The sequence below is a fragment of the Carcharodon carcharias genome, chromosome 24, assembly GCF_017639515.1.
Source record: "Carcharodon carcharias isolate sCarCar2 chromosome 24, sCarCar2.pri, whole genome shotgun sequence".
Taxonomy (NCBI): Eukaryota; Metazoa; Chordata; class Chondrichthyes; order Lamniformes; family Lamnidae; genus Carcharodon; species Carcharodon carcharias.
In genome coordinates this window covers 9,710,682-9,729,256 of record NC_054490.1, presented here as the reverse complement: position 1 = coordinate 9,729,256, position 18,575 = coordinate 9,710,682, and the positions used below count along the sequence as shown (strand labels likewise).

At 53.1% G+C, this 18,575-nt stretch overlaps 1 protein-coding gene across 1 annotated transcript in view; it reads left to right on the top strand.

Annotated features, from left to right (window-relative positions):
- The first annotated feature begins 8,075 nt into the window (after positions 1-8,075).
- Positions 8,076-18,575, top strand: part of LOC121269424 (FACT complex subunit SSRP1-like) — a 34,185-nt gene continuing 23,685 nt past the window's right edge. Inside the window, exons 1-6 of the mRNA XM_041174043.1 lie at positions 8,076-8,597; positions 9,634-9,819; positions 12,254-12,359; positions 14,741-14,931; positions 15,585-15,815; positions 18,510-18,575. The exon at positions 18,510-18,575 is cut by the window's right edge and continues 38 nt beyond it. Of these exons, the coding sequence (XP_041029977.1) occupies positions 8,538-8,597; positions 9,634-9,819; positions 12,254-12,359; positions 14,741-14,931; positions 15,585-15,815; positions 18,510-18,575 (840 nt within the window). The 5' untranslated portion in view covers positions 8,076-8,537. The remainder of the gene's footprint in view (positions 8,598-9,633; positions 9,820-12,253; positions 12,360-14,740; positions 14,932-15,584; positions 15,816-18,509) is intronic.

The following is an 18,575-nucleotide window of genomic DNA, read 5'->3' as shown; positions in this document are numbered from 1 at the left end:
CACTCGGATCACTGTGCACATTCCTGTCTCTTATCCCTCGGTTAGTCAACACTCGGAGCACTGTGCACAGTTCCTGTCTCTGTATCCCTCTGTTAGACCACACTCGGAGCACTGTGCACAGTTCCTGTCTCCGTAACCCTCAGTTAGCCACACTCGGAGCACAGTGCACAGTTCCGGGCTCCGTTTCCCTCGCTTAAACCACACTTGGAGTACTGTGCATAGTCCCGGTCTCCGTATTCCTCATTTAGACCACACTCGGAGCACTGTGCACAGTTGCTGTCTCCGTATCCCTCGGTTAGACCATACTTGGATCACTCTGCACAGTTCCGTTCTCTTTATCCCTCAGTTAGACCACACTCGGAGCACTGTTCACAGTTCCTGTCGCTGTATCCCCTCTGTTAGACCACACTCAGAGCACTGTGCACAGTTCCTGTCTCCGTATCCCTTGGGTAGACCACACTCGGACCACTGTGCACAGTTCCAGTCTCCGTATCCCTCGGTTAGACCACACTCGGAGCACTGTGCACAGTTCCTGTCTCCGCATCTCTCGGTTAGACCACACTCGGAGCACTGTGCACAGTTCTGGTTTCCATATCCCTTGGTTAGACCACACTCGGAGCACTGTGCACAGTTCCGGTCTCTTTATCCCTCGGTTAGACCACACTCGGAGCACTGTGCACAGTTCCTGTCTCCTTATCCCTCCATTAGACCACACTCGGAGCACTGTGCACAGTTCCTGTCTCCTTATCCCTCAGTTAGACCACACTCGGAGCACTGTGCACAGTTCCGGTCTCTTTATCCCTCAGTTAGACCACACTCGGAGCACTGTGGACAGTTCCTGTTGCTGTATCCCCTCAGTTCGACCACACTCAGAGCACTGTGCACAGTTCCTGTCTCCGTCTCCCTCGTGTAGACCATACTCGGAGCACTGTGCACAGTTCCTGTCTCCGTAACCCTCGGGTAGACCACACTCGGAGCACTGTGCACTTTTCCAGTCTCCGTTTCCTTCGGTTAGTTCGCAATCGGAGCATAGTGCATAGTTAAGGTTTCCGTATCTGTTGGTTAGACCACACTCGGAGCACTGTGCACGGTTCCGGCCTCCGAATCCCTCAGTTAGACCACACCCGGAGCACTGTACGCAGTTCCGGTCTGCATGTCCCTTGGTTAGACCACACTCGGATCACTGTGCACATTCCTGTCTCTTATCCCTCGGTTAGTCAACACTCGGAGCACTGTGCACAGTTCCTGTCTCTGTATCCCTCTGTTTGACCACACTCGGAGCACTGTGCACAGTTCCGCTTTCTGTATCCCTGGTTAGACCACACTCTGAGCTCTGTGAACATAAGAACATAAGATTCTCATTCCGGCCTCAACTCCAATTTCCCACCCTCTCCCCATAACCTTTCACCCCGTTGCCAATTAAAAATCTGTCTATCTCCTCCTTAAATTTATTCAGCACCCGGCATCCACTGCACTGTGAGGTAGTGAATTCCACAGATTCACGGCCCTTTGAGAAAAGTAATTTCTCCTCATCTCTGATTTAAATCTACCACCTCTTAGACTAAGAATATGGCCTCTCGTTCTAGGAGACAGTTCTGATCTCAATATCCCTCGGTTAGACCACACTCGGAGCACAGTGCATAGTTGTAGTCTCCATATCCCTCGGTGAGATCACACTCGGAGTATTGTACATATTTCTAGTCACCATATCCCTTGGTTAGACCACACTTGGAATACTGTGCACAGTCCTGGTCTCCGTATCCCTCAGTTAGACCACACTTGGACCACTGTGCACAGATCCAGTCTCCGTATCCCTTGGTCAGACCACACTCGGAGCACTGTGCACCGTTCTGGTCTCCGTATCTCTCAGTTAGACCACACTCGGAGCACTGTGCACAGTTTTGGTCTCTTTATCCCTCAGTTAGACCACACTCGGAGCACTGTGCACAGTTCCGGTCTCTTTATCCCTCAGTTAGACCACACTCGAAGCACTGTGCACAGTTCCTGTCACTGTATCCCTCGGTCAGACCACACTTGGAGCACTGTGCACAGTTCTGGTCTCCGTATCTCTCAGTTAGACCACATTTGGAGCACTCTGCACAGTTCCGGTCTCTTTATCCCTCAGTTAGACCACACTCGGAGCACTGTGCACAGTTCCTGTCGCTGTATCCCCTCTGTTAGACCACACTCAGAGCACTGTGCACAGTTCCTGTCTCCGTATCCCTCGGGTATACCACACTCGGAACACTGTGCACAGTTCCTGTCTCCGTATCCCTCGGGTAGACCACACTCGGAGCACTGTACACAGATCCGGTCTCTGTATCCCCTCGGTTAAACCACACTCCGAGCACTTTTGCACACTTCCTGTCTCTGTTTCCTGCGGTTAGACCTCACTCGGAGCACTGTGCACAGTCCCGGTCTCCGTATCCCCTCGGTTAGACCACACTCAGAGCACTGTGCACAGTTCTGGTTTCCGTATCCCTCGGTTAGACCACACTCGGAGCACTGTGCACAGTTCTGGTTTCCATATCCCTCAGTTAGACTACACTGGGAGCACTGTGCACAGTTCCGGTCTACATATCCCTTGGTTAGACCACACTCGGATCACTGTGCACATTTCTGTCTCTTATCCCTCGTTTAGTCAACACTCGGAGCACTGTGCACAGTTCCTGTCTCTGTATCCCTCTGTTAGACCACACTCGGAGCACTGTGCACAGTTCCTGTCTCCGTAACCCTCAGTTAGACCACACCCGGAGCACTGTACGCAGTTCCGGTCTGCATGTCCCTTGGTTAGACCACACTCGGATCACTGTGCACATTCCTGTCTCTTATCCCTCGGTTAGTCAACACTCGGAGCACTGTGCACAGTTCCGCTTTCTGTATCCCTGGTTAGACCACACTCTGAGCTCTGTGAACATAAGAACATAAGATTCTCATTCCGGCCTCAACTCCAATTTCCCACCCTCTCCCCATAACCTTTCACCCCGTTGCCAATTAAAAATCTGTCTATCTCCTCCTTAAATTTATTCAGCACCCGGCATCCACTGCACTGTGAGGTAGTGAATTCCACAGATTCACGGCCCTTTGAGAAAAGTAATTTCTCCTCATCTCTGATTTAAATCTACCACCTCTTAGACTAAGAATATGGCCTCTCGTTCTAGGAGACAGTTCTGATCTCAATATCCCTCGGTTAGACCACACTCGGAGCACAGTGCATAGTTGTAGTCTCCATATCCCTCAGTGAGATCACACTCGGAGTATTGTACATATTTCTAGTCACCATATCCCTTGGTTAGACCACACTTGGAATACTGTGCACAGTCCTGGTCTCCGTATCCCTCAGTTAGACCACACTTGGACCACTGTGCACAGATCCAGTCTCCGTATCTCTCAGTTAGACCACACTCGGAGCACTGTGCACAGTTTTGGTCTCTTTATCCCTCAGTTAGACCACACTCGGAGCACTGTGCACAGTTCCGGTCTCTTTATCCCTCAGTTAGACCACACTCGAAGCACTGTGCACAGTTCCTGTCACTGTATCCCTCGGTCAGACCACACTTGGAGCACTGTGCACAGTTCTGGTCTCCGTATCTCTCAGTTAGACCACACTCGGAGCACTGTGCACAGTTCTGGTCTCCGTATCCCTCGGTTAGATCCCACTCGGAGCACTGTGCACAGTTCCTGTCTCTGTTTCCTGCGGTTAGACCACACTCGGAGCACTGTGCACAGTTCCTGTCACTGTATCCCTCGGGTAGGCCACTCTTGGAGCACTCTGCACAGTTCCAGTCTCTTTATCCCTCAGTTAGACCACACTCGGAGCACTGTGCACAGTTCCGGTCTCTTTATCCCTCAGTTAGACCACTCTCGGAGCACTGTGCACAGTTCGTGTCACTGTATCCCTCGGTCAGACCACACTTGGAGCACTGTGCACAGTTCTGGTCTCTGTATCTCTCAGTTAGATCATGCTCGGACCACTGTGCACAGTTCTGGTCTCCGTATCCCTCGGTTAGACCACACTCGGAGAACTGTGCACAGTTCTGGACTCTGTATCCCTCAGTTAGACCACACTCGGAGCACTGGTCACAGTTCTGGCTCCATATCACTTGGTTAGACCACACTTGGAGCACTGTGAACAGTTCCGGTCTCCGTATCGCGTGGTTAGACCATACTCGGTGCACCATGCACAGTTCCGGCTCCATGTCGCTTCGTTAGACCACACTCGGAGCACTGTGCACGGTTCTGGTCTCCGTATCCCTCAGTTAGATCCCACTCGGAGCACTGTGCACAGTTCCTGTCTCTGTTTCCCGCGGTTAGACCACACTCGGACCACTGTGCACAGTTCCAGTCTCCGTATCCCTCGGTTAGACCACACTCGGAGCACTGTGCACAGTTCCAGTCTCCGTATCCCTCGGTTAGACCACACTCGGAGCACTGTACACAGTTCCGGTATCTTTATCCCCTCAGTTAGACCACACTCGGAGCACTGTGCACAGTTCCTGTCTCCCTATCCCTCCGTTAGACCACACTCGGAGCTCTTTGAACAGTTCCTGTCACTGTATCCCTCGGGTAGGCCACACTCGGAGCGCTCTGCACAGTTCCGGTCTCTTTATCCCTCAGTTAGACCACACTCGGAGCACTGTGCACAGTTTCGGTCTCTTTATCCCTCAGTTAGACCACACTTGGAGCACTGTGCACAGTTCCGGTCCCGTTATCCCTCAGTTAGACCACACTCGGAGCGCTCTGCACAGTTCCGGTCTCTTTATCCCTCAGTTAGACCACACTCGGAGCACTGTGCACAGTTCCGGTCTCTTTATCCCTCAGTTAGACCACACTCGGAGCACTGTGCACAGTTCCGGTCCCGTTATCCCTCAGTTAGACCACACTCGGAGCACTGTGCACAGTTCCGGTCCCGTTATCCCTCAGTTAGACCACACTCGGAGCACAGTGCACAGTTCCTGTCACTGTATCCCTCGGGTAGACCTCACTTGGAGCTCTGTGCACAGTTTCGATCTCTGTATCCCTCGGTTAGACCACACTCGGAGCACTCAGTGGTCCTGTTCCTCCCGGTGCGGCAACATTAAACACTGTTGGGCGGATACAGGAAGGCAGGCTTTTCATTACACACTGACACGTTCCTTTGGTCTTTGGCAAGCTATCATGGTTGCCTGCCTCTCTAGTGGCTGGTGAGTTGGTAAACAGGACCCTGCAGACGCAGAGACCAGTATAAGATGGAGTGCTGAGACAGAAGCAAAAAAAAACTGCGGATGCTGGAAATCCAAAACTGAAACAAAAATAGCTGGAAAATCTCAGCAGGTCTGACCGCATCTGCGGAGAGGAACACGGTTAACATTTCTAGTCCGTATGACTCTTCATCAGAACTGAGGATAGAAGAGAGGTGAAATAAAAGCTGGTTTAAGGGGTGGGGTGGGACAGGTGGAGCTGGATAGAGGGCCAGTGATAGGTGGAGATAACCCAAAGATGTCCCAGACAAAAGGACAAAGAGGTGTTGAAGGTGGTGATATTATCTAAGGAATGTGCTAATTAAGGGTAGAAAGCAGGATGAGCAAGGTACAGATAGCCCTAGTGGGGGTGGGGTAGGGGGAAGGGAAGGGATTGAAATAGGCTAAAAGGTAGAGATAAAACAATGGATGGAAATACATTTAAAAATAATGGAAATAGGTGGGAAAAGAAAAATCTATATAAATTATTGGGAAAAAGGGGGATCGGAAAGGGAGTGGGGATGGAGGGAGAGAGTTCATGATCTAAAGTTGTTGAATTCAATATTCAGTCCGGAAGGCTGTAAAGTGCCTCGTCGGAAGATGAGGTGTTGTTCCTCCAGTTTGCGTTGAGCTTCACTGGAACAATGCAGCAAGCCAAGGACGGACATGTGGGCATGAGAGCAGGGTGGAGTGTTGAAATGGCAAGCGACAGGGATGTCTGGGTTACGCTTGCGGACAGACCGAAGGTCTAAGATGAAGCACGTGCTGTTTATTTACGCAAGTCACAGAGCACGGATGCAAGCCTGTGCTTCTCCAACCGGGCCCTGTCCTAAACTACCGATTAACACCGTAGCCCGCACTACGTGGCCATTGGGTAACACAGCCACGCGGGCAATCTGCTCCCATCCTCTGAAAGGTGCGTTGCACCTCGGATTAGCACATGCACCCCCCCAATACAGAATGTGAATATTGCTGAGAAAAGAGACACATCGAAGCTTTTGGACTTGCGCTCATCAGGTTACTTTGCAATGTCCTGACGAGTGCGAGATGAAAAACTTCGACAAGTCTCTTTTTCCAGCAAACAGGAACAAAGATGCCTTCCCAAAATAATGGAGGGGGGGGAGGGGTGGTGGGGGCAGGGAAGGAAAGATGTTAAGAAAATCAAATGGGATAAAGGAAACTCTGGGACCCTGAGAGAGTCTCTGTTTCTCGCAATGTGATGTTTGCAATTGGAAGGTGAGGTGGGGGGTTGGGGGGTGGGTGGGGAGTGATCACCACGCACGCGCCCTGCTGCACGTTGCCCCCTACAAAGATGGCGGCCGCGCACGCTGCCCCTTTCAAATTTATATTTTCTTTTGTAAAGTCATTTCTTCTTCGTCAAAACAGTAAAAAAAAACAAACAAATAAATTAGATTAAAAACTCCGCCAAGGAAAATACATAATTTGCTAAAAAAAATTAAAAGTCTGTTGTCATTTTAAAAAAAAGTGGCGGGCGTGACGTCACGCCATGGCAACGGCACCCCCCCCCCCCTCCACAAACTCGCCTCGGAATAAGAAGAAGGGAGGAATTTTTTTTAACTTTTGCTTTTCACGCCCCAATGTTTGTATTGTCACTCGAATAATTGAATCGGGAACGGATTTGACGCCTTTCATTTTGAATCCCCTTCTCCATTGGTTGGTGACCTTTGACCCTGTCTCCCCGGCCCATGGTTGGTTGGTTGGCTGGGGGGGGCGGGGCTAACCTTTGAAACAAAATTTGCGAGCATTTTTTCTTTTTTTAAAATGTATTTCAGTTTTTTCCATTTGAGGAGCAACCGGGAGTCGGGGCGGAGAATGAATTTGCGAACTTTTTCCTTATGATTCTCTTTCCCTCTCTCTCCCCCCCCCCCCCCCCCCCCCCACGGCCCCATGTGGCGGTGACCCTTAACCTCTGACCGGGGCGGGGAGAGTTCATCTTTTTAAACGCGGAGGAACGATTTTTCCTTTCTCTTTTCGCAGCCCCCTCTCTTTGTCCGCTTCGAGGGATCGTCGTGGCTAATCCATTTGAAACGCCTTTGCTTTTCCTAATGCTCCTCTCTTTCGGTGGGTGACATTTGACCCCCCCCCCCCCCCCCAACCGCTCGCCTACAGGCGAGAGACACCGGTGGTTTCCGCTTCCGGTTCCGGTTCCGGTCCCACTCCCACCCCCCACTATTCCTCTTTGTCCCTCCCCCCCGCCCCCCCCCCCCATTCGTCATCAGGGCCCACGGTTTACTGGTTTCTGGTTTCCGGTTCCGGTCGCTCACTCACGTGGTTCTCCCGCTTGTTTGTTGGTTGGTTGGCGGGCGAGCGATTGAGAGCGCGCGCGGGCCGGCGGAGGATCGTCGCATCCCCGGGCGGAGCAGCGGCGGAACCCACGAGGAAGGGGAAGAGGAGGAGGAGCCTAGGGGCGCGGGAACGGGTTGCGGCTGGCGCCACCGGGCCGAAGAAAGGGAGCTTGGGAGGAATCGGCCGGGGGTGGGTGGTGGGGTGCGGGCGGAGTAACGGCGGAAGATTGGCGGATCTGCCTGCGGACGAGGGCGCAGCGCCTCCTGGGCGCCTTCTGGGGGGTACTGCAAGGACCGGAGTGAGGGTCCTGAGCCAGGCGGCGGCGTTGGAGGACTGGAGGGTCGTGGGCCGGGAGGCGGCGGACGGAGGGCTGCCACTCGGTCGGTGGTGGTGGGGGGGGGGGGGGCTCGTCCGGGATAAGAGGACGCGGCTTCGAGGCGGCCGAGAGTGACCGGCGGGTCCCGAGCCGAGGCGGCGGAGGAGGAGGACCGGCGGGTCCCGAGCCGAGGCGGAGGAGGACCGGCGGGTCCCGAGCCGAGGCGGAGGAGGACCGGCGGGTCCCGAGCCGAGGCGGAGGAGGACCGGCGGGTCCCGAGCCGAGGCGGAGGAGGACCGGCGGGTCCCGAGCCGAGGCGGAGGAGGACCGGCGGGTCCCGAGCCGAGGCGGAGGAGGACCGGCGGGTCCTGAGCCAAAGCAGAGGAGGAGGAGGACCGGCGGGTCCTCGGCTCAGCCCCCGACGGCGAGGGGCGCGGAGGAGGGCGTGCGGCCTGTCGGGCAGGTGCCCGAGCGCCTTGTCGTCTGCACCATCCCGGGCAGAGTTCTGTGCTTCCGACCTCGCCGAGGAGGAGGAGGAGGAGGAGGCCAGCGGGCGGAGGCGGCGGCCGGAGCCGAGGAGCAGCCGGGCCCGGGTCAGAGCCCGGTGTCGGAGTGGTTCCAAGGGAGCGGGCTGCTGCGGCTTCGCGGCGGGTCCTTGGCAGAGTAAAGGGTAGTCCGGACCTGTGACTGGCACCATGTCGAGCACCGAAGTTCTGGAATACAATGACATCTACCAGGAGCTGAAAGGAATCATGGTGCGTGCGAAAGGCATCTGGGGGAATGGCTGGCCCCGGTGGGAGGAAGGTGTGGGGGAACGGCTGGCCCGGGGGGAGGAAGGTGTGGGGGGGGGCGGCTGGCCCCGGGGGGAGGAAGGTGTGGGGGGGGCGGCTGGCCCCGGGGGAAGGCGTGGGAGGAATAGATGGCCTGAGGGTGGGGGTGGGGAAGGCATCTGTGCGGGGAATAGCTGGCCAAGGAAGAAGGTATAAGGGAATTAGCTGGTCGGTGGGGTGGGAGAGAAGGTGTGTTGAGGAACAGCTGACTCGTGGTTGGGGGGGTGTCAGGGGTGTAGCAGAACAGCTGGCCTGGGTTTTGTGGGGGGGGGCGGGGGAACAACTGGCCCAGTGGGGGTGATTGTCGGCGGGAGGGAATGGGTGTGGAGCAGCTAAAATGTCTGCCCTGGAGGAAAGGTATGGAGTCTGTGGAGGAATTATTAAACATTTAACTGCATCACGTCAACTTGTACAACTGGGGGACAGAGCTGAGAATAGTGAGTTACTAACGGCAATATGTTGTGTATAACACTGACACATATCTGGTCCCTACAACCCTCCCTATCCCTTTAATCTCCTCCAGCCCCTACAACCCTCCCTATCCCTGTAACCTCCTCCAGCCCCTACAACCCTCCCTATCTCTGTAACCTCCTCCAGCTCCTACAACCCTCCCTATCCCTGTAACCTCTTCCAGCCCCTACAACCCTCCCTATCTCTGTAACCTCCTCCAGCCCCTACAACCCTCCCTATCTCTGTAACCTCCTACAGCCCCTACACCCCTCCCTACCTCTGTAACCTCCTCCAGCCCCTACACCCCTCCCTATCTCTGTAACCTCCGCCAGCCCCTACACCCCTCCCTATCTCTGTAACCTCCTCCAGCACCTACAACACTCCCTATCTCTGTAACCTCCTCCAGCCCCAACCTCTACAGATGTAGAGGGACAGAGGCTCTGTTGCTTTAGGGAGACCTTTAGCTCCTTTCTAACGTTTGATTCCCTGCTCTTTCTGCTGTTGGTGACAGATCGATGGCCGATTGCGCCTCAGTCGACAGAGCATCGTCTTCAAGAACAACAAGACCGGGAAGGTGGACAGCGTGCAAGCAGCAGACGTGAGTGAGGGAGTCTGGCGCCGTGTGGCTAGGGGCTACGGGATCAAGCTGCAGCTGAGGAATGGCAACCTCTGCAAGTTCGATGGATTCCGTGAGGGGGTGAGTGTGCTGAGAGGGGGCGCGGGTCTGTCTATCGGGGCATTCCTGCCGGGCTGGTAAGCTCCACGCCGGCGTCCAACTTTTACCGTGAAGAACCAGACCGTTCAGCACATCCGGTCTGCGCTGGTGTTAATACTCCACACACCCTCCCCATTCCGACCCTCGTCCCCAGCCCCTCTTCGCCATACTCCCGAAGATGGTCTGACCAAGGGATACGGAGACTGCAGCTGTGCACGGTGCTCCGAGTGTGGTCTAACCGAGGGATACGGAGGCCGGAACTGTGCACAGTGCTCCGAGTGTGGTCTAACCGAGGGATATGGAGACCGGAACTGTGCACAGTGCTCCGAGTGTGATCTAACCGAGGGATACGGAGGCCGGAACTGTGCACAGTGCTCCGAGTGTGGTCTAACCGAGGGATACGGAGGCCGGAACTGTGCACAGTGCTCCGAGTGTGGTCTAACTGAGGGATACGGAGGCCGGAACTGTGCACAGTGCTCCGAGTGTGATCTAACCGAGGGGGATACGGAGACCGGAACTGTGCACAGTGCTCCGAGTGTGGTCTAACCGAGGGATACGGAGACTGAAATTGTGCACAGTGTTCTGAGCGTGGTCTAGCTAGGGATACGGAGACTGGAACTGTGCACAGTGCCCTGTGTCATGACTCACTGGGGATAGTGCGCTGAAATATTGAGCTCCCACTGCTCCCTGAGTCACGTCACCGGTGAAAAAGTTCGATCAAAACACCAGATTGCCCCAATTCTACCTAACTGTTTAATTTAGGCTAACAGAATACAAGCACTTGGCTTGTAAACTTAATAAATAATTCACTGTTTATTGAATAAACTGTGGTAAAAGAAAGTAAAATGGAACTGCTGATTTCTAACACTACAACCTAAACTCTACCCCCTCTTAAATCCCTGTGCACGCACGTACAGCACATAAGGAAAAACCGTGGATTACAAGGGTGGGATAAAACAGTTCAATAGCACCAGTTCCGGAGTACAGGATTCCACGGGTTGATTTTGATTGATGTCTTCCAAACCCCTTTCAGTTCATGTTGATGGCATGAGGTGGTCTTCCAGCACTTTCACTATTTAGTTCATTGCTTGAGCACTTGCCTTTCAATGTACCGAGCAGTGATTTTGCCCTTAGCCTCTTGACAGGGGTTTTCAGAGGGAGAGAGCAGGTTATAGAGCTATGAGAACAAAAAAAAAACACCCAGCTATTATTGTGTAATTACTGGAATCCTTCACGCACAGGAGAAAGAGGTTTTAGGTCTTGTTCCTTTCCGGCTAGGAGCTATTCAGCTCTGCACTGGTGGGAAAGCTGGTCAGGAGCCAATTAAAAACGCCGTTGTCAGGCAGCTTCCTTGGTACCAGGACTCCTTTCAGGCACCATCCTGTCTTTCATGGCACACTCTGTTCCAGGACTGCAGCATTGTATATATATCTTTCACCCTGTTCCACTGGGCATGTCTTTCAACCAGCAGCCATTGTAGTTCTAATCCACAGTCCAACAGAAATAATAAGATATGTTCCTTACATCTGAGTGTGGACTAACTGAGGGATATGGAGACCGGAACTGTGCACAGTGCTCTGAGTGTAGCCTAACTGAGGGATATGGAGACCGGAACTGTGCACAGTGCTCCGACTGTGGTCTAACCATTATCCTCTGTGCTCAGAGCTCTTTGACTCTGTTCAGCAAGACCTCAAATTTAGAATTCTCACCCTCAGGTTCAAAATTCCTCCAAGGACTCAACCCTCCCTATCCCTGTAACCTCCTCCAGCCCCTACAACCCTCCCTATCCCTGTGACCTCCTCCAGCCCCTACAACCCTCCCTATCTCTGTAACCTCCTCCAGCCCCTACAACCCTCCCTATCTCTGTAACCTCCTCCAGCCCCTACAACCCTCCCTATCTCTGTAACCTCCTCCAGCCCCTACAACCCTTCCTATCTCTGTAACCTCCTCCAGCCCCTACAACCCTCCCTATCTCCGTAAACTCCTCCAGCCCCTACAATCCTCCCTATCTCTGTAACCCCCTCCAGCCCCTACAACCCTCCCTATCTCTGTAACCTCCTCCAGACCCTACACCCCTCCCTATCTCTGTAACCTCCTCCAGCCCCTACAACCCTCCCTATCTCTGTCACCTCCTCCAGCCCGTTCAACCCTCCCTATCTCTGTAACCTCCTCCAGCCCCACAAATTTCCTTAACTTCTGCGCTCCTCCAATTCCGGCCTCTTGTGCGTCCCCCATCGCTGTACCACTGGCAGCCGTTTCTTCAGCTGAGTGAGCCCCCGAAGCTCTGGAATTCGCTCCCCCTCTCCCTGGCTTCCCGCCTTTAAGTTGCTCGCTGACACTTCCGCTGTAGGCCACGAGCTGGGCGCGTCCTCGAGTTTTTACCAGGCCCCTGACACTTTGTGATTTCTTCCTGTAGGATTTTGATAAAATGGCGGATTACTTCAAATCCCATTACCAGGTAGAACTCCATGAGAAAGAGATGTGCGTGAAGGGCTGGAACTGGGGGACAGCGCGATTCAATGGTGAGTGTGTCATGATTACTGTAGGAGGGTCAGTACTGAGGGAGCGCCGCACTGTCAGAGGGTCAGTACTGAGGGAGCGCCGCACTGTCGAAGGGTCAGTACTGAGGGAGCGCCGCACTGTCGGAGGGTCAGTACTGAGGGAGCACTGCACTGTCGGAGGGTCACTGCTGAGGGAGCGCCGCGCTGTCGGAGGGTCAGCGCTGAGGGAGTGCCGCGCTGTCGGAGGGTCAGCGCTGAGGGAGTGCCGCACTGTCAGAGGATCAGTACTGAGGGAGTGCCGCACTGTCGGAGGGTCAGTACTGAGGGAGTGCCGCACCGTCGGTGGGTCAGTACTGAGGGAGCTCCGCACCGTCGGTGGATCAGTACTGAGGGAGTGCCGCACTGTCGGAGGGTCAGTACTGAGGGAGCGCCGCACTGTCGGAGGGTCAGTACTGAGGGAGTGCAGCACTGTCGGAGGGTCAGTACTGAGGGAGTGCAGCACTGTCGGAGGGTCAGTACTGAGGGAGTGCAGCACTGTCGGAGGGTCAGTACTGAGGGAGTGCAGCACTGTCGGAGGGTCAGTACTGAGGGAGTGCAGCACTGTCGGAGGGTCAGTACTGAGGGAGCGCCGCACTGTCGGAAGGTCAGTACTGAGGGAGTGCCGCACCGTCGGTGGGTCAGTACTGAGGGAGTGCCGCATTGTCGGAGGGTCAGTACTGAGGGAGAGCCGCACTGTCGGAGGGTCAGTACTGAGGGAGTGCAGCACTGTCGGAGGGTCAGTACTGAGGGAGCGCCGCACTGTCGGAGGGTCAGTACTGAGGGAGTGCCGCACCGTCGGTGGGTCAGTACTGAGGGAGTGCCGCATTGTCGGAGGGTCAGTACTGAGGGAGAGCTGCACTGTCGGAGGGTCAGTACTGAGGGAGCGCCGCACTGTCGGAGGGTCAGTCCTGAGGGAGAGCTGCACTGTCGGAGGCTCAGTACTGAGGGAGTGCCGCACCGTCGGTGGGTCAGTACTTAGGGAGCGCCGCACTGTCGGAGGGTCAGTACTGAGGGAGCGCCGCACTGTCGGAGGGTCAGTACTGAGGGAGTGCCGCACTGTCGGAGGGTCAGTACTGAGGGAGCGCCGCACCGTCGGAGGAGTTAGTGCTGAGTGAGAGCCTCACTGTCGGAGGGTCAGTACTGAGGGAAGGTGCTGGAGAGCAGGAGTTTGTATTTTTGTGTGAAGTCTATTCGTTTTGACGATCATTGGTGTGATTATTCACACACTCTTAACCTTCTCCCTTGCGGCTATCAGGGTACAATTCTAAAAGGGAGTGCAGGGGCAGAGGGATCTGGGGGCACAGATGCATATATCATTGAAGGTGGCAGGACAGGTTGAGAGAGCGGGTATAAAGCAGACAGCATCCTGGGCTTTATTAATAGGGGCACAGAGTACAAGAGCAGGGAGGTTATGTTAAACGTGTAAAAAATACTGGTTCAGCCTCAACCGGAGTATTGTGTCCAGTTCTGGGCACCGCACTTTAGGAAGGAAGTGAAGGCTTTAGAGAGAGTGCGGAAAAGATTCACGAGAATGGTTCCAGGGATGAGGAACTTCAGTGACGTGGAGAGATTGGAGAAGCCGGGATTGTTCACCTTGGAGGAGAGAAGGTTGAGAGGAGATTTGATGGAGGTGTTGGAAATCCCGAGGGGAGGGGGGGCGGTTTCCCGATCGAGGGAACGAGGGGAAAGTGTTTCCAGTGGCAGGAGGGTGGGGAAGCGGAGGGACGCGGGTCGGAGGGAATCGGAAAAGGGAGCAGAGGGGGGAGATGAGGAGAATTGTTTATTTCCCACACAGCGAGTTGTTGTGATCTGGAAGATGCTGCCTGAAAGGGCGGTGGAAGCAGATTCAACAGGGGGACCCTCGAAAGGGGCAATTGGAGAAATACCTGAAGGAGAAAAAATTACAGGGATACGTTGGGGGGTGGGGGTGGGGGGTGGGTGTGTGGGTGGGGGGCTGTGGTGGGGGTGGGTGGTTGGGGGGGGTGGTGTGGGGGGTTGGGGGGGGTGTGCGGGGGGCTGGGGGGGGGTGTGGGTGGGTAGGGGGGGTGCTGGGGGGGGTGGGGGTGGGTGGGGGGGGAGGAGAGAGCAGAGGTGTGAGATTAATTGGATAGACCTTTCAGAGCCAGCACAGGGTTGATGGGCAGAATGGCCTCTTCCTGTGCAGTTTTCAAGGGAGAGGATGATGGGACCTGGGAACAGGCCATTCTGCCCATTGAGACTGTGCTGGCTGTCCGCAAAGCCAACCCTTTGGGTGGATGGCTTTGTGGTTGAATGTGCGGGGTCGGGGAGGTGGGGGTGTGAGATCTGCTGCTGATGTTTTTCTGCCTCCTCTTACCCCCCCACCCCATTCCGTTCACCTCCAGGCCAGTTACTGTCGTTCGATATTGGAGAGCAGTCAGCCTTTGAAATCCCGCTCACCAACGTCTCGCAATGCACGACCGGCAAGAACGAGGTGACGCTGGAGTTCCACCAGAACGACGATGCTGAGGTCTCCCTGATGGAGGTCCGATTCTACGTCCCACCCTCGCAGGAGGACGGGATGGATCCGGTTGAGGTGAGAGACACTGTATGGCCTGTTGAAGACCATCCCTCCAATCCCCTAACTCCCCCATCGAAGACCATCCCTCTAATCCCCTAACACCCCATTGAAGACCATCCCTCTAATCCCCTAACTCTCCCATCGAAGACCATCCCTCTAATCCCCTAACTCTCCCATTGAAGGCCATCCCTCTAATCCCCTAACTTACCCATCGAAGACCATCCCTCTAATCCCCTAACTCACCCATCGAAGACCATCCCTCTAATCCCCTAACTCACCCATTGAAGACCATCCCTCTAATCCCCTAACTCTCCCATTGAAGACCATCCCTCTAATCCCCTAACTCACCCATCGAAGACCATCCCTCTAATCCCCTAACTCTCCCATCGAAGACCATCCCTCTAATCCCCTAACTCTCCCATCGAAGACCATCCCTCTAATCCCCTAACTCTCCCATCGAAGACCATCCCTCTAATCCCCTAACTCTCCCATCGAAGACCATCCCTCTAATCCCCTAACTCTCCCATCGAAGACCATCCCTCTAATCCCCTAACTCTCCCATCGAAGACCATCCATAGCGGTCGTGTTAAACATAATGCTGTTGTTGCGTCCAGGCGTGAGTTGTTGGATGATTTTCAGGGAATTCCCTATCTTTTGCCCTGTTGCAGGCTTTCTCCCAGAATGTGCTCTCGAAGGCTGACATCATTCAGGCCACGGGAGATGCATTGTGCATCTTCCGGGAGTTGCAATGTCTCACTCCAAGAGGCCGTTACGATATCCGCATTTACCCTGCTTTCCTGCATCTTCACGGCAAAACGTTTGACTACAAGATCCCCTACACCACCGTTCTCCGCCTGTTCCTCCTACCTCACAAGGACCAGAGGCAAATGTTCTTTGTGGTAAGTACAGCACGGGGTTAGATACAAAGTAAAGCTCCCTTTACACCGTCCCCATCAAACACTCCCAGGATAGGTACAGCACGGGGTTAGATACAGAGTAAAGCTCCCTCTACACTGTCCCCATCAAACACTCCCAGGACAGGTACAGCACGGGGTTAGATACAGAGTAAAGCTCCCTCTACACTGTCCCCATCAAACATTCCCAGGGCAGGTACAGCACGGGGTTAGATACAGAGTAAAGCTCCCTCTACTGGTATTGTGTAATGTGACAGGATTAATTTAATAACCTCAGAGTAAAGGCACCCCGAGGTAACAGTGACCACAATATGATTGAATTTTACATCCAGTTTGAGAGGGAGAAGAGTGGGTCTAAGACTAGTGTCTTAAACTTAAATAAGGGCAACTATGTGGGGATGAAAGCTGATCCAGCTGAAGTGAACTGGGATACTAGGCTAGAGGATAGATCAATAGAGAAGCAGCGACAGACATTGAAGGGGATGTTTCAGAGTATGCAGAATAAGTACATTCCTACTATAAAGAAAAACTCTGAGGGGAGGACCCACCATCCGTGGTTAACCAGAGATGTTAAGGAAAGCATCAAACTTAAGGAAAAAGCTAACAACTGCGCAAAGATGAGTGGCAGGGCAGGTGATTGGACAGAATATAAAGAACGGCAGAGAATGACTAAAAGGTTAATTAGGAGAAAGGAAGCAGAGTTTGAGAGGGAGCGAGCTAGAAATGTAAAAACGGATAGCAAGAGTTTCTACAGGTATTTAAACAGGAAAAGAGTGAGTAAAGTGAGTGTTGGTCCTCTAGAGCGTGTCAGTGGGGAGTTAATAGTAGATAATAAGGAAATGGCGTTAGAAATGATCAAATATTTTGCTTCTGTCTTCACTATAGAGGATACATTAAACATTCCAGTAATAGCTGCAGTTCAGGAGGTGGGAGGGAGAGAGGAACTTGGTGAAATTCCAAACACTAGGGGAGCAGTACTGAGCAAACTGATGGAGCTGCGGGCTGACAAATCTCCGGGTCCCGATGGACTTCATCCCAGGGTCTGAAAAGAGGTGATGAGTGAGGTAGTCGATGCACTGGTGTTAATTTTCCAAAATTTGATAGATTCTGGAAAGGTTCCATCAGACTGGAAAGTAGCAAATATAATCCATCTATTCAAGAAGGGAGGGGGCAGAAAACAGGAAACTACAGGCCAGTTAGCTTGACGTCTGTCGTGGGGAAGTTATTAGAATCGATCATTAAGGAGGGTTTAGTTGGGCACTTAGAAGAGCTCAAGGCAATCGGGAAGAGTCAGCATGGGTTTATGAAAGGAAAATCATGATTAACTAATTTATTGGAGTTTTTTGAAGGAGTAACATGCACAGTGGATAAAGGGGAGCCTGTAGATGTGCTGTACTTGGATTTCCAGAAGGCATTTGATAAGGTGCCAGATCAAAGATTATTATGGAAAGTAAAAGCTCTTGGTGTAGGGGGTAACATATTAGCCTGGATAGAGGATTGGCTGGCTGGCAGAAAGCAGAGAGTAGGCATAACTGGGTCTTTTTCTGCTTGGCAGGATGTGACGAGTGGAGTCCCACAGGGGTTTGTACTGGGGTCTCAACTCTTTACAATTTACATCAACGACTTAGATGAGGGGAGTGAAGACATGGTAGCTGAATTTACAGATGACACAAAGATAGGTAGGGAAGTATGTTGTGTAGAGGACATGAGGAGGTTGTGGATGGATGTAGATAGGTTGAGTGAGTGGGAAAAGATCTGGAAAATGGAGTTTAATGTGGGAAAATGTGAAGTTGTTCGCTTTGGCAGGAAGAACAAAAAAGTAGAGTTTTAATTAAATGGAGAATTCTGAGGTGCAGAGGGATCTGGGTGTTCTAATGCATGAGTCACAAAAGGTTAGTCTGCAGGTACAGCAAGTGATTAAGGCAGCTAATGGAATGCTGTCCTTTATTACCAGAGGGGTTGAACATAAAAGTAAGGATGTTATGCTTCAGTTATACAGGGCGATGGTGAGACCACATCTCGAATACCGTGTGCAGTTTTGTCTCCTTATTTAAGGAAGGATGTAAATGTATTGGAGGTGGTTCAGAGGGGGTTTACTAGATCGATACCTGGGATGAGCGGGTTGTCTTATGAGGTAAGGTTGGACAGACTGGGCTTGTTCCCACTGGAGTTTAGAAGAGCAAGGGTGATTTGATTGAAGTTTACAAGATCCTGAACGGTATTGACAAGGTGGACTTGGAAAGGATGTTTCCTCTTGTGGGTGATTCCAGAACAAGGAGGGGGGCACTGTTTTAAAATTAGGGGTCGCCCCTTTTAGGACAGAGATGAGAATTCTTTTGATTTTGGAACTCGCCTCGGGTCACTGAATATTTTTAAGGCGGAGGTAGATAGATTCTTGTTAGACCAAGGGAATCAAAGGTTATCGGGGTTAGATGGGAAGGTGAAAATTGAAACGCAAGAACATCAGTCTGAATGGCAGTGTAGGCTCGAGGGGCCGAATGGTGGTCTCCTATTTCTGGTGTTCTTTTGTATATTGTCCCCATCAAACACTCCCAGGACAGGTACAGCACGGGGTTAGATACAGAGTAAATCTCCCTCTACATCGTCCCCATCAAACACTCCCAGGACAGGTACAGCACGGGGTTAGACATGATGTTCTTTGTTTGACCTGCGTTACAGATCAGCCTGGATCCTCCAATCAAACAGGGGCAAACTCGATACCACTTCCTAATCCTCCTCTTCTCC